This window comes from Ranitomeya variabilis, chromosome 7 (genome assembly GCF_051348905.1).
Source record: "Ranitomeya variabilis isolate aRanVar5 chromosome 7, aRanVar5.hap1, whole genome shotgun sequence".
NCBI lineage: Eukaryota > Metazoa > Chordata > Amphibia > Anura > Dendrobatidae > Ranitomeya > Ranitomeya variabilis.
In genome coordinates this window covers 130549841-130566451 of record NC_135238.1, presented here as the reverse complement: position 1 = coordinate 130566451, position 16611 = coordinate 130549841, and the positions used below count along the sequence as shown (strand labels likewise).

At 38.2% G+C, this 16611-nt stretch overlaps 1 protein-coding gene across 2 annotated transcripts in view; it reads left to right on the top strand.

The window, feature by feature from the left end:
- Nucleotides 1-16004, top strand: part of CREB1 (cAMP responsive element binding protein 1) — a 162121-nt gene extending 146117 nt beyond the window's left edge. For both annotated transcript variants that reach the window (XM_077275727.1, XM_077275728.1), the window contains one exon: nt 14556-16004. In XM_077275727.1, coding sequence (XP_077131842.1) covers nt 14556-14700 — 145 coding nt within the window. In that variant the 3' untranslated portion in view covers nt 14701-16004. The remainder of the gene's footprint in view (nt 1-14555) is intronic.
- Nucleotides 16005-16611: the final 607 nt, after the last annotated feature.

The following is a 16611-nucleotide window of genomic DNA, read 5'->3' as shown; positions in this document are numbered from 1 at the left end:
AGCGCCATTTGACTTTTCAATGCAAGATTTGCTGGAATTGAGATCGGAACCCATGTCGCGATTGGAGAGCCCCTGATGTGCCTAAACAGTGGAAAACCCCCACAAGTGACACCATTTTGGAAAGTAGACCCTCTAAGGAACTAATCTAGATGTGTGGTGAGCACTTTCAACCTCCAAGTGCTTCACAGAAGTTTATAATGTAGAGCCGTAAAAAAAAATTCATATTAATTTTCACAAAAAATGATCTTTTTGCCCCAAATTTTTTATTTTCCCAAGGGTAACAGGATAAATTGGACCCCAAAAGTTGTTGTGCAATTTGTCCTGAGTACGCTGATATTTCATATATGGGGATAAACCACTGTTTGAGCGCATGGCAGAGCTCGGAAGGGAAGGATCGCCGTTTGACTTTTCAATGCAAAATTGGCTGGAATTGAGATCGGAACCCATGTCGTGTTTGGAGAGCCCCTGACGTGCCTAAACAGTAGAAACCCCCCACAAGTGACCCCATTTTGGAAAGAAAACCCCCTAAGGAACTTATCTAGATGTGTGGTGAGCACTTTTAACCCCCAATTGTTTCACTAAAGTTTAGAATGTAGCGCTGTGAAAATTAAAAACTCATTTTTTCTTTCCACAAAATGATGTTTTAGCCTGCAATTTTTTTTTCTCCCAAGGGTAACAGGAGAAATTGGACCACAAAAGTTATTGTCCAATTTGTCCTGAGTACGCTGATACCCCATATATGGGGGGGAACCACTGTTTGGGCACACGGCAGAGCTCGGAAGGGAAGGAGCGCCTTTTGAAATGCAGACTTAGATGGATTGGTCTGCAGGCGTCATGTTGCATTTGCAGAGCCCCTGATGTACCTAAACAGTAGAAACCCCCCACAAGTGACCCCATATTGGAAACTAGACCCCCCAAGGAACTTATCTAGATGTGTTGTGAGAACTTTGAACCAACAAGTGTTTCACTACAGTTTATAACGCAGAGCCGTGAAAAAAAAAATATTTTTTTTTTCCACGAAAATGATATTTTAGCCCCCACGTTTTTATTTTCCCAAGTGTAACAGCACAAATTGGACCCCAAAAGTTGTCCAACTTGTCCTGAGAACGCTGATACCCCATATGTTGGGGTAAACCCCTGTTTGGGAGCACGGTAAAGCTCGGAAGGGAAGGAGCACTGTTTTAGTTATTCAAAGCAGAATTGGCTGGAATTGAGATCGGACGTCATGTCGCGTTTGGAGAGCCCCTGATGTGCCTAAACAGTGGAAACTCCCCAATTCTAACTGAAATCTTAACCCCAGCCCTAACCCTAGCCCTAACCCTAATGGGGAAATGGAAATACATACATTTTTTTAAATTTTATTATTTTTCCCTAACTAAGGGGGTGATGAAGGTGGGTTTGATTTACTTTTATAGCGTTTTTTGGCGGATTTTTATGGTTGGCAGACATCACACACTAAAAGACGCTTTTTATTGCAAAAAATAGTTTTTGCATCACCACATTTTGAGAGCTATAATTTATCCATATTTTGGCCCACAGAGTCATGCGAGATCTTGTTTTTTGCGGGACGAGTTGACGTTTTTATTGGTACCATTTTCGGGCACATGACATTTTTTGATCGCTTTTTATTCCGATTTTTGGGAGGCGGAATGAACAAAAACCAGCAATTCCTGAAATTCTTTTAGGGGGGGCGTTTATACCATTCCACTTGTGGTAAAATTGATAAAGAAGCTTTATTCTTCAGGTCAGTACGATTACAGCGATACCTCATTTATGTAATTTTTTTTATGTTTTGGCGCTTTTACACAATAAAAACTATTTTATATAAAAAAATAATTGTTTTTGCATCGCTTTATTCTGAGAGCTATAACTTTTTTATTTTTCTGCTGATGATGCTGTATGGCGGCTTTTTTTTTGCGTGACAAGATGACGTTTTCAGCGGTACCATGGTTATTTATATCCGTCTTTTTGATCGCGTGTTATTCCAGTTTTTGTTCGCCTGTATGATAATAAAGCGTTTTTTGCCTTTTTTATTTATTTTTTTTGCGGTGTTCACTGAAGGGGTTAATTAGTGGGATAGTTTTATAGATCGGGTCGTTACGGACGTGGCGATACCAAATATGTGTACTTTTATTGTTTTTTTTTAATTTACATAAATAAATTGATTTATTGGGAAATGCTTTTTTTTTTCTTTATTTGGGGATTTTTTTATTTTATTTTTAAACATCCTATTTTTTTTTTACTTTCTACTATTGTCCCAGGGTGGGACATCACTGTTTTAGATCAGATCGTTGATCTGACAGTGTGCATAGCACTCTGTCAGATGAACGATCTGACAGGCACGTTCCAGAGGCTTGCCGGCGCCTGCTATTAGGAACTCTCAGCAGGCGCCGGCAAGTCAGGTGATTTCATGACCCGGAAGGAGTCCCGCGGCCATCTTGGATCCGGGGACTCCTTCCGGAGCAACCGGAGCAGCGCGATCTCATCGCGTTGCTCCGGTGGGAGAGCGCAGGGAGCCCCCGTCCCTGCGCGATCCCCCTCTATGCTGCTGTCACTACTGACAGCGGCATCAGAGGGGTTAAATGCCCGCGATCGGCGCTAGCGCCGATCATGGGCATTGCTGCAGGGTGTCAGCTGTCATATACAGCTGACACCCGCACCCGATCACCGTGGCGCTCAGCGCGAGACCGCGGTGATCGATGCGCCGTACTAGTACTGCGGCTGGCACAAATGCAGTGCCGGCAGCGCAGTTCTACTACGGTGCATGTCGCGAAGGGGTTAAAGAAAAATGTCATGATATTCTCAGAAAATATGTAGTGGTTTATTGAATTGTCCACAGAAAAGCCACATTGCAGCAAAACATAAAAATAGATGAAATAGTTACGAACAGATTGTCCATGTGTAGATATCAGCACTTGATACTCATCTTTCCCAAAGTTCTGAATGGTAAAAGCCATCTGAAGGTCATCATGGCTACCGCTACCAGCTGTTTCTTCCTTGTCTGATGTCCATGGAGAATGATGGTGAAGGCAGGAGGTGACAGCCCCCACGTGATAAAAAAAAAAACCACACCCTCCTAAGAGACGTTTATAAATGTGTCTTACACATCATGTGTTCCCCTTTATATGGTGTTGACTTATACTCTGAGATACATACACAGAAATTGCCCTTTGTAATGTCAGCAAGAAGCAATGTGCTCAGTACAGGATTGATGAATTCAATTAATATTTAACAATTCCCCCTTTTGAGGGTGACAGACATTGATTGGAACCCTCAAAGTAAATATATTAATAAAATCTTCTTCTTTTCTTCTTCTTTGGCAAAATAATGTAGTAAATAATAATATAAATAATAATAATAATGGCTTGTTATACGTACTCAATAACATACTGATATGTAAATTCATGTTATGGTAAGCCGTGACCAATATTCATATAAAATATATAATTATACTTCCCTATATCTACTTGAAGCATCTCTGGTCTGATCATCCTCTGATGTCATCTGGTCTTTATCTTGATGTTTTCTTCTTGGTTCTTTTAAAACAATCTTTATTATAATTCTTATGAAATAGATGATATCATGTAGATATTGTAGAGACTGTGTCATGTGTCAATCAAAGTCCATAAATTGAAATGTTGATAAGAAAACAAAGTTCATAGATGAAATGTAGCTTTAATAACTGTGCAGTGTCCCCTTTAAAGACCTGGACTTACAATGGCTCGCCTTGGATCTGGAATCTCCATATCATTCGCATTAGTCTTGGAACAAGTGTGACGTCTTTGGTCGGCACAGCAAGGGTTACATTGACTCTTCCTTGCTAAACATAGCACCATAACCAGTCTTTAGTGCACAGGACACATGTCGGGGTTGTAGCGTCCTGACAATTACCTGATTGTTCACCAGCTTTCATGGAAGTCTTATAGGTGATAGAAAACCACTGGAACATGATAAAACATAATAACACAGTTCATCTTAGCATCATAGGATCATCGTCCTCTCCAATTGTGGTTGTCCGTTTAGATACTGTTCTCATAGTTGTGAGTGGTGACATGAATTGTATTTGACACAGTCTATTATTATTCAGAAATCATAGCATTGTTACCTTGTGGAACTTCTGGATAATGGCTTTTCCTTCTTGCAACTTTGAAGAATGAATTGAATTTAAAAATATGAAAAATCTTTATTAACGTAACTTCAGTATCTTGATTGAAGTCTTCATTCCCTATTCTATACCAATCTGGTAATTTTCCTAACCTATAATATCATAGCTTACCATAGCAATCAATAATATCCATATAATTATTATCAAAATATTAATATGTCATTCATATTTGGAAAAATAAAATAATAATAATAAATGATAATACATTAGTTATCATATTCTTCATGTGATAGGACATTTTTATGTCATAGGTGTAATTTCTTTTTGAACCCAAAGATGTCAATGTGTCTTTTATGTAACAAGTATTTTATTACTAAAACTTTATTAATAAACTATATTTATTAGACCAATAATATGTAAGAATGTGTAGCCATGAACCAAAATAAGAATACTTATTTTCCGGCGTATAAGACGACTGGGCGTATAAGACGACCCCCCAACTTTACCAGTTAAAATATAAAATCTTCTTAAAAGTCGGGGGTCTTCTTATAACACCCTATGTCGTCTTATAGGGCCGGTGAATATGTGCCTTTTTTTTTGGGGGGGGGGGGGAGTGGTCCTGATGACGACGAGGGGGCGTCTCACAGGAAAGTGAGTTTCCCCCATTACCTCATCGTAGCGCTGCAGCGTGGGGTCTCTGTGCTGGGAGCGGCGGCTGCTGTGCTGTGGGGTGGCGGCTCCTCTTCTGCAGTGTGGGGCCTCTGGTGCTGTGGGGTGGCGGCGTATCTTCATGCAGTCGGGGCTCCTCCGGCATCTCCGTAAAGCCCGGAGGCCCCGCTGGCAGCTCCATCGGTACAATGCGGTGGCCTCCGGGAAAATGGCCGCTCCCACCCCCACCCACCATATACACCCGGCGTACAAGGCGATACCCGGCGTATAAGACGACCCCCGACTTTTAAGAAGATTTTCAGGGGTTAAAAAGTCGTCTTATACGCCGGAAAATACGGTATATGTATATGAATAAATAAATGAATGAGTGAAAAAATTGTTGTATTCAACCCAGAATTGAAACCTTTCTTACATAATGAAACCATATGATTATTATATTCAATAAAGCAATATTTTGTATTAGACATTACTTTATTAAATATTGATTTTTTTTTTTCTTGAGATAAAAAATAAAAATTAAGAATAAAAATTGAAGAATAAATAAAAAATGGAAAATAAAAATGAGAATAAAAATTGAAGAAAAAATGAAAAATAAAAATGAGAATAAAAATAAGGCCTTATATGTTGATGATAAATGCAGAGGTTATGTCTCAATAACACATTTCCTTAATATTTTCATCATTTAGATGTTGTCATAACCTTGGATTACCAAAATATTGAAATTATGCAACTTTGCATATAATACCCTTCATTAGAAAAAAAATAACTTTTATAACACTTAATGTTATTGTACCCAATAGTACCTTATTAATATTTCTTCTTTATTAAAATGTGTGAAGAAGAGGTATTGATGAAATGCGATGATGTAATCTGGATCAAAAACACATTTCCCCCTTAATATCAAAAAATTATTATTTTACGAAAAAATTAAGTTGTAAAAACCAAAATCAAAAATAATTAATTTTGTAACTGTCATGTCAGCCTTATGCCATATCTTTGTTTGAAGATGTGTACCCATCTATGTAACTAAAAAAACACTGACTATCATAAAATTATAATTTGGAAAAATTATTCTAAATGTAGATTTTCTTGATAAACCATATTGATGTGTGATTGCACTTATTCACTATTAACTAAATCAAATAATAATAATTACTAAAGAAATATAGAAATATATGTTGAGTAGATAATATTTAAATATATCTTAATATTCTAATAATTTAACTGAATCTTATTTTCTCTAACTCAAGGTTTTTTTTTTGGTTTTTTTTTTTCTTTTTCTCAACATACCATAAATCATGATGCCTCTTTCATACTGTACATTCCACGCTATAGTCACTCCTTCGTTAACTTCACTCTTACGTTAAGTGCACTCTTAGCAGCTGCTCATACGTTCATCTGTCACTCAGACTGTGACACACATAGAAGTTCACAATACATATTTCACATACAAAGAATAAGAATACATGTATATTAACCCAAAATATTGTATCCTAATTATCAATGCGCATTGTAAACTATTAAATTTAATATTCTAATATTTCTTTGAATATTCCCTAAATATTATCTAACACTATCTACAATTACGCTATGTTTTAACCTATGGATCGGACTCATCCATAAAAAACTTGAGCATTTGTTCCACAGCTATATCTGGTACAGGGCCTGCAACTGAATCCATTCTAAAACTTCTTCTTACAGCTCTAAATTAAAACAGGGGTGTGACATGTCATGCCATGCAGTGAAAAAAAAACAAGTTTTAGATTATGTTACAGAACAAAAATGACAGTACACAAATTTTAGATTGTTAGTTATATATTATTTATTTTCTTAAGTGTTAAATATATAAAATCATGCAGTTATTATAACTTCCTGTGTAAATAAAAACATAAATTCATGTAAGAAGTTTTTTTGTTCAATTCCTGCTTTGAAATGAAAGCTCTAAGGAAAAATAAAAGATGAGGTTAATTTCATATTTATTTAAAAACAAAATAATTTAAATATCTTATACATATGTATATATTTAATAAATGTAATTAATGTAATTCTAAATATTACTGGATTAAATTCTAATTATTTCACTTTACATATAATAATACAGTTAATATAATCTCTACTTACACAAATATGCTACAGTATTTACTGTATACTATATAACTATAACTGCAGAAATATATTGTATAAAATAATTACATATTAATAAATAATACATTGTATAACTCATCTCCACATCATATTATATAATTACATTTTTAGCCAATTCCTAAACCAAATCTCAACTCCCTGTTAATAATTTCTTGAAAAGCGCTATTTAATAAGGTCATTTTTAACCCTATGGACTCTTTGAAGAGCTGTGATAATGGAGTGTTCAGTTCACCCCCTATAGTCACCTGCTTCCGTCTGTCAATTTCCGCCATCTTTACAGACCGATCTGGCCCTTCAGCTTTTAACCCTTTCAAAGCAACTTCAATGGAGGACTCCTGCATTTCTTTATAGGGCTTATAACAAATATGTAATTTTCTTCGTGCTTCATAGATGTGATTTTGGATCAGTTTTGGAGATTTTGATTTTGGCTTCTCATAAGATATAATTCTGCCTGTTTTAAAAAACTTAGTATGATTTGTTTTCCTTTCAAGGTTCTCATGTTTTCTAGAAAAATCAAGGGATTGCGCACATTCAAATAAAGAATCTTTTGGTGACGCAAAAACACGAGATGCAGGATCTAGGAATCGAAATTTGTTTACAAAACAATTTATCGTTGATTTTTTATTGAAATTCGTAATGACCGTCTTGTACAACCTTTCAAATATGGACATGAATGTAAAAGTACATTTTTTCCGGCCAGTCTTCAATTTTAGAAGAATATCAAGATCTGGATAATTTTCTTTTAATCCACAAAATATCAAAATTTTTAATCTTTCTATATCAGTCATTTCTTCATGGAACTCATCACTCTGCATTTTTAATGAGAACGTTCTGGAAAAAGTTACTGGAAGCCACATTTTAAACAACTGATTTTTCTCTTCATTAGTCAAATCAAACTTATCAGCAAAACTCTCAAATATCTTTGAATTTCTGCACACATGGATTTTGTCATCATATGCAGGAATGATTTTGCATAATTTTAACAAGATTTTCCTAGATTTAGTTTGGGATTGGGCCTCTGAGTCGTCTTCTATTTTTAGTGGCCCTTCTACATCTGTCCCTCGTACATCATCTTTGTCAGATGTCATGTCTCCTACGTTTCCTCCATCTTGTTTTTCATCATGAGACACAAAGTCAAGGTCACCTTGAGTGGCCATTACAGACACGTGCATCACATCTTGCTTATTCTCCACATTACAGTCAATCTTGGGAACATCATTAATTTCCATTTCCATAGAAATTCATTCTACACAGTCTTTTTTGGACTTCTCTGTAACAAACTCGTTAAATACATAAACCATATGTAATATATTTTTCAGTTGCTCTTTTTCTTTTTTCCTAGATATTAGAATCTAACTTTAGATTTGCTATCTTGCATTTTGCAAATAAAGAAAGCCAAAATATTTTGAAGCTAGATTTGTACAAACTTACAAATTCTATCTGACTTGATTTAGCATATGTATTAATTAAATCCATTTTTATTACCTTTAAATATCTCAGCTTGTAGTTCCTTTGCTTTACAACGCTGGGCTCTGATCTTCAGCACATCTATCTTCAGCACCTCCAATGCTATTGCTCGTCAATCCGTCTGACACCTGTTAAAGTCTCCGTTTCTCGTAGGTTCTTGTGAGATCTTTGTGACTTGAAGTTTTGAAGTGGAATTCCTGAAAACTTGCACAATATCTAGCGAAGCTCTTCTCTCTTCCCCCATGTGCAAGATGAAAGAAATTCACGCAAAAATAGCACAAAAAATCCAAACTGGCTGGCTTGGCCAATGTTAAATATGCTTATTTTGCACATTTATTTAATCAAGACTATTCACCAGGTGCATTACTCTTAAAGAAAAATGTCATGATATTCTCATAAAATATGTAGTGGTTTATTGAATTGTCCACAGAAAAACTACATTGCAGCAAAACATAAAAATAGATGAAATAGTTACGAACAGATTGTCCATGTGTAGATATCAGCACTTGATACTCATCTTTCCCAAAGTTCTGAATGGTAAAAGCAGTCTGTGTGAAATCTGAAGGTCATCATGGCTACCGCTACCAGCTGTTTCTTCCTTGTCTGATGTCCATGGAGAATGATGGTGAAGGCAGGAGGTGACAGCCCCCATGTGACAAAAAAAACCCACACCCTCCTAAGAGATGTTTATAAATGTGTCCTACAGATCACGTGTTCCCCTTTATATGGTGTTGACTTATACTCTGAGATACATACACAGAAATAGCCCTTTGTAATGTCAGCAAGAAGCAATGTGCTCAGTACAGGATTGAATAATTCAATTAATAATTAATATTTAACAGTGAGCCGGCCTATGAACTGCAGTAACCTTACTCACTGTTCACAGCATTAGAAACTTCTCAATCTGTGAGCAGTGAGTTTAAAGTGTGGTGAGCTAATGAAGATCATGTTGATTTTTTATTTTTAGGTTAACAAATGGGTAAGAGGGTCACACCCCCCCCCCCCCCCAAGTAAGAATTTTTTTTCTGTGTCTATTAATTTTGACTACAGGGTTAGTAATGGGGGTGTCTGACTAACCCGTTACTAACCCGTTGGGCTTAATTCCGGCGGACATAAAACAGCTGACACCAACCCCAAAACTATTACCCACTTGCCAACACTCCAGGGCAAGTGGGGAAGAGCCGAGGCTGAGCACCAGAATTGCCGCAACTAATGGATGCGCCATTCTGGGGCAGCTGGGTGCTGGTGTTCTTAGTCTGGGGGGTTCAATATCCATTGCCTATTCCGAGCCTATTAACCCCTTCACCCCGAAGCCTGTTTTCACCTAAGTGACAGGGCCAATTTTTACAATTCTGACCACTGTCACTTTATGAGGTCATAACTCTGAAACGCTTCAACGGATCCTGGTGATTCTGACATTATTTTCTCGTGACATATTGTACTTCATGATAGTGGTAAAACTTCTTCGATATGACTTGCATTTATTTGTGAAAAAAACAGAAATTTGTCGAAAATTATGAAAATTTAGCAATTTTCAAATTTTTCGTTTTTCTGCCCTTAAATTAGAGAGTTATATCACATAATATAGTTAATAAACAACATTTCCCACATGTCTGCTTTACATCAGCACAATTTTGGAAACATAATTTTTTTTTGTTAGGGAGTTATAAGGGTTAAAAGTTGACCAGCGATTTCTCATTTTTGCAACAAAATTTGCAAAACCATTTTTTTTACGGACCACCTCACACTTGAAGTGACTTTGAGGGGTCTATATGACAGAAAATACCCAAAAGTGACACCATTCTAAAAACTTTACCCCTCAAGGTACTCAAAACCACATTCAAAAATTTTATTAACCCTTCAGGTGCTTCACAGGAATTTTTGGAATGTTTAAATAAATTGAACATTTAACTTTTTTTTCACAAAATGTTTACTTCAGATGCAATTTGTTTTATCTTACCAAGGGTAACAGGAGAAATTGGACCACAAAAGTCATTGTACAATTTGTCCTGAGTACGCCGATACCCCACATGTTGGGGTAAACCAATGTTTGGGCACATGGCAGAGCTCGGAAGGGAAGGAGCGCCATTTGACTTTTCAATGCAAGATTTGCTGGAATTGAGATCGGAACCCATGTCGCGATTGGAGAGCCCCTGACGTGCCTAAACAGTGGAAAACCCCCACAAGTGACACCATTTTGGAAAGTAGACCCCCTAAGGAACTTATCTAGATGTGTAGTGAGCACTTTGAACCTCCAAGTGCTTCACAGAAGTTTATAATGTAGAGCCGTAAATAAAAAATTCATACTAATTTTCACAAAAAATGATCTTTTCGCCCCAAATTTTTTATTTTCCCAAGGGTAACAGGATAAATTGGACCCCAAAAGTTGTTGTGCAATTTGTCCTGAGTACGCTGATACTTCATATATGGGGATAAACCACTGTTTGAGCGCATGGCAGAGCTCGGAAGGGAAGGAGCGCCGTTTGACTTTTCAATGCAAAATTGGCTGGAATTGAGATCGGAACCCATGTCGCGTTTGGAGAGCCCCTGACGTGCCTAAACAGTAGAAACCCCCAACAAGTGACCCCATTTTGGAAAGAAGACCCCCTAAGGAACTTATCTAGATGTGTGGTGAGCACTTTTAACCCCCAATTATTTCACTAAAGTTTAGAATGTAGCGCCGTGAAAATTAAAAAATCATTTTTTCTTCCCACAAAATGATGTTTTAGCTCGCAATTTTTTTTTCCCAAGGGTAACAGGAGAAATTGGACCACAAAAGTTATTGTCCAATTTGTCCTGAGTACGCTGATACCCCATACATGGGGGGAAACCACTGTTTGGGCGCACGGCAGAGCTCGGAAGGGAAGGAGCGCCGTTTGAAATGCAGACTTAGATGGATTGGTCTGCAGGCGTCATGTTGCATTTGCAGAGTCCCTGATGTACCTAAACAGTAGAAACCCCCCACAAGTGACCCCATATTGGAAACTAGACCCCCCCCCCAAGGAATTTATCTAGATGTGTTGTGAGAACTTTGAACCAACAAGTGTTTCACTACAGTTAATAACGCAGAGCCGTGAAAATAAAAAATATTTTTTTTCCACGAAAATATTTTAGCCCCCACATTTTTTTTTCCCAAGGGTAACAGGAGAAATTGGACCACAAAAGTTGTTGTCCAATTTGTGCTGAGTACGCTGATACCCCGTATATGGGGGGGAACCACTGTTTGGGCGCACGGCAGAGCTCGGAAGGGAAGGAGCACTGTTTTACTTGTTCAAAGCAGAATTGGCTGGAATTGAGATCGGACGCCATGTCGCGTTTGGAGAGCCCCTGATGTGCCTAAACAGTGGAAACCCCCCAATTCTAACTGAAACCCCAACCCTAACCCCAGGCCCAGCCCTAACCCCAGTCCTAGCCCTAACCCTAATGGGAAAATGGAAATAAATTAAAAAAAAATAAAATTTTATTTCCCTAACTAAGGGGGTGATGAAGGGGGGTTTGATTTACTTTTATAGCGTTTTTTTGGCGTATTTTTATGATTGGCAGCCGTCACACACTAAAAGATGCTTTTTATTGGAAAAAATAGTTTTTGCATCACCACATTTTGAGAGCTATAATTTATCCATATTTTTGCCCACAGAGTCATGTGAGATCTTGTTTTTTGCGGGACGAGTTGACGTTTTTATTGGTACCATTTTCGGGCACATAAGATTTTTTGATTGCTTTTTATTCCGATTTTTGGGAAGCGGAATGAACAAGAACCAGCAATTCCTGAAATTCTTTTAGGGGGGGCGTTTATAGCGTTCCACGTGTGGTATAATTGATAAAGCAGCTTTATTCTTCAGGTCAGTACGATTACAGTGATACCTCATTTATATAATTTTTTTATGTTTTGGCGCTTTTACACAATAAAAACTATTTTATATAAAAAAATAATTGTTTTTGCATCGCTTTATTCTGAGAGCTATAACTTTTTATTTTTCTGCTGATGATGCTGTATGGCAGTTTTTTTTTTTGCGGGACAAGATGACGTTTTCAGCGGTACCATGGTTATTTATATCCGTCTTTTTGATCGCGCGTTATTCCCATTTTTGTTCGCCTGTATGATAATAAAGCGTTGTTTTTTTGCCTTGTTTTTCATTTTATTTTTTGCGGTGTTCACTGAAGGGGTTAACTAGTGAGAGTTTTATAGAGCGGGTCGTTACGGACGCGGCGATACCAAATATGTGTACTTTTATTGTTTTTTTTAATTTACATAAATGGATTTACTGGGAAATGTTTTTTCTTTCCTTTATTTGGGGATTTTTTTTTTTTTTTTTTACTTTCTACTATTGTCCCAGGGTGGGACATCACTGTATTAGACCAGATCGTTGATCTGACAGTGTGCATAGCACTCTGTCAGATCAACGATCTGACAGGCAAGTTTAGGAGGCTTTCCGGCGCCTGCTCTCAGCAGCTCTCAGCAGGCGCCGGCTAGCCAGGTCATTTCATGACCCGGAAGGAGTCCCACCGCCATCTTGGATCCGGGGACTCCTTCCGGATCACCGGAGCAACGCGATCTCATCGCGTTGCTCCGGTGGGAGAGCGCAGGGAGCCCCCGTCCCTGCACGATCCCCCTCTATGCCGCTGTCACTACTGACAGCGGCATCAGAGGGGTTAAATGCCCGCGATCGGCGCTTGCGCTGATCGTGGGCATTGCTGCGGGGTGTCAGCTGTCATATACAGCTGACACCTGCACCCGATCACCGCGGCGCTCAGCGCGAGACCGCGGTGATCGGTGCGCCGTACTAGTACTGCGGCTGGCAGAAATGCAGTGCCGGCAGCGCAGTACTAGTACGGCGCATGTCGTGAAGGGGTTAAGATCAGCCCACAGCTGTCAGTTTAGCCTTTGCTGGTTAGCAAAATTAGAGGGGACCCCCACATCATTTTTTGGGTCCCCCCTTTTTTACTAACCAGTAAAGACTAAGCAAACAACGGTGAGCTGTTATAAATAGGCTAGGAACCTTTGTGTGGCTATTCGCCCTTTCCCAGAATATTAACACCAGCTTCCTGCTTTCTCTCAGCTGGTTAGGAAAATTAAAGGGGACCCCCACACCATTTTTTTTTTCATTATTTAATACACTCGATACACGGATGGTCGGTACTGGCTCCAACTCTCATCAGCATCACCACGTGGTCACGCTGATCGCAGGGAGACCAGGCAACAATTATGGGAGTTGTAGTTAGATCTATTCCCATGCAGCATGTGCTACAACTGTCATCAGCATCACCTGGTTGTAGGGTGACCAAGCGACAACCATCAGAATTGAATTCAGTGCCTGGGAACAGCGCTAACTCTACTGCTTTTCCCAAGCACTGGTATGTGTCACACGGATGCCACACGCTGACATGGATAGCACCGCTACTGTTTTTTCTAGTACTAGAAATATCAGGAAGTGTGAAAGAGTCCTTAATCAGTTATTATTGTGGCCATTACTTTTTGATCTGTGAAACACATTGTAGAAGTTCGGCCTTGAGCTTTATTTTATGATTCGCACATACTTTATACTTATCAATCCTACCTACATAAAACTTCTTTAAAACTGCTCAGCAGATTATAAAGTCTGCTTTTTTAAGGGGTTGTCCAGTTTGTTGTACACCAAACTCTGTAAAATAACAAACACCGCATGTTCTCGCCCTCCCTCAGTCCAGAGATTACTCACTACCGCTGCAGCAGTGATTTCAGCACAGTGATTGGCTACAGCTAAGATGCACACGGTCAATAGCATAGCTAGAATATGCCATCACTTAAAAATTACTCCTTGTCTAACCTGTGGCGCGGAGTTTGAGGCTGCATCTTGCCTTCCACTTTTTCCTGCACAACGGTGTCCTGTTCTTGCAGACTTAGTCATCTGATTCATGTTTAAATCACGTCAGTTGCAAATTAGTGCACGAAATCAAACAAGTAGATGAAAATATGGTTGGCCCTGAAGAGTTCAGTGACTAATGGATATGCCATTATATTTGATAGCCACCTTAGTCAAGTCAGTTTTAGAAACAAAAAGCTCATACAGGTGTGTTGGTCAGGGGTACACATACTGTGGGCCATACACATACTATATATTGTTATTAGTAGTCTGTTTAATGTACTGTTTGCTCGTCGATTGATAATAAAATGCTTTTATACTTACAGGGAAGCTGCTCGGGAGTGTCGCCGGAAAAAGAAAGAATATGTAAAATGTTTAGAGAACAGAGTAGCTGTCCTCGAAAATCAAAACAAGACATTGATTGAAGAACTGAAAGCACTTAAAGACCTTTATTGTCACAAATCTGACTAAGATGGGCAGATTTATTTACATTTATGAACCCCTATTGAGGAGAGACTGGTTACCCTAAAACCAGGTGAACTGTAATTTTTTTTTATTATTTCATTTTCTATATCCCCCCTTTTGCGCAAAACTGCCTGACAGCAACTACAGGATTTCATTCATCTTTGCTTTTTTTGCATTAAACTGTGAATGCTCCTAACTCCTGCCTCCAAAATCAAGTGAGTAAATAACACCTTTCAAGATCAAGAAGAAAAAAGACTTATTTTATTTTATTTTTTTTATTGTATTTTGTTTCTTTGCAATTCTGCTTTTCCCTCCCTGTGTTTGCTCCACATTGTTATTGCAGGGAATGTTTTTGTATATATAATGCATTCTGGCGTCTTTCATGGATGTTGCTCTTAGTACAATGATATACTGTATTATGGGAGCTGACTAAAGGCACTGCCTTGTGCTGCCCGTCTACTTTACTCCACTATGACTGACCCAAGAATACTTGAGAAGATCGATCAGTTATTGATGTGTCCAAACAACCACACAACATGTGGAACATAACCATGTTAATGTCCTGTGGAGGAGCTGCCTCGTGTCTTGGGGGTGATTGCTTTATTTTGCTGAGCAATTGCACCAATCATCTGCCAAGTTGAAGGTAACTACTCTAATTAAATAATTGTACAAAACTTTAACAAAATGTCTGTTCTAAGCACATTGAGATACATTAGAGAAGTTTTAAAGGACTGAAAAAGGACGTTAAAAAAGCACTCCTCGGTGCACAAGGAAATATAAAGAAAACAATTTTCGGTTTTGGCCCTTGTATACCCTGTGTTCTGTAAAAGCAGCGACACTCTGAGCAATTTTAAAACTGCAATCATTACTTTAAGTACTGTACCTCTTAAAGCTCAAATCCCTATCACCAGCAACATATTGTGGGATATTTGATTCCACATTTATATTTATTTTATTGTAATTTTTTATTATCCCAAGTCAAAAGGATTAAAGAGATGTACAAATCGGGCAAATCCCCCATTGGTTTACTATTCGCCTCCGCTCACTGCAGCATTTGAAACCAGAAACTTCCTTTGTGTTTTGGAATTTGTTGGTCTTGTAAAATATTTTATGTTGAGTAGAGTTATCATGTACTATTTGAAATACATTTTGTATTTTAAAACTTATAATGTATTGTTTGCATCAGAACATTTTTTTTTTACTTTGTGTGTGCAGAACTTCTTTGTGCTTATGTGCTATTGTATATACCCTATATTTTAACTTTTTACACACATATAAATTACTATATAAATTGAATTTCTGAAAGTTCATATGGTTGTAATCTTAGAATATTTAACATTTGTATTTAAGATCTGCAAATTCATGGTTCTGGTATTGATATTTGGAAGGTGATTTGTAGGGACGAGTCAGGCTGCCATCAACACAGGTAAATGATGCAGAATACATTGTATTTAGGGAATCCAAATATGAATTATCCTTTATACAACTACTACAGTATACCGTTAAACGCAAGGAATTAAGACCTAGTAAGCCGTAGAACGCCAGTTCACTAGCCAGATAACCTTACTGACATCCATGTTTTCTATCTGAAGAGTATATTTTATTACATTAGCAACTGTAACTTTAAAGGAGCTGTCCAGTAAAAAAACGGTAAACTGCAGACAATCTGTGTGACTGCAGTCCTATGAACCTCCCTTTCCCCCAGCGCATGCAGTATGCACTGAGGGTATTCCCTGATTTCTGACCCGGGATCGGAGGGTTTGTATGAGTTATACATACTCCCGGTCAGAGCCCGTCAAGTGAGCACGGCCTTGCTCTAAACAAGCACATGCATACCCTCCGGTCGCGGCTCAGAAACAGTCAATTCCCACAGTGCATGCGCTGGGGAGGATTCATAAGTCTACAATTACCCAGAGT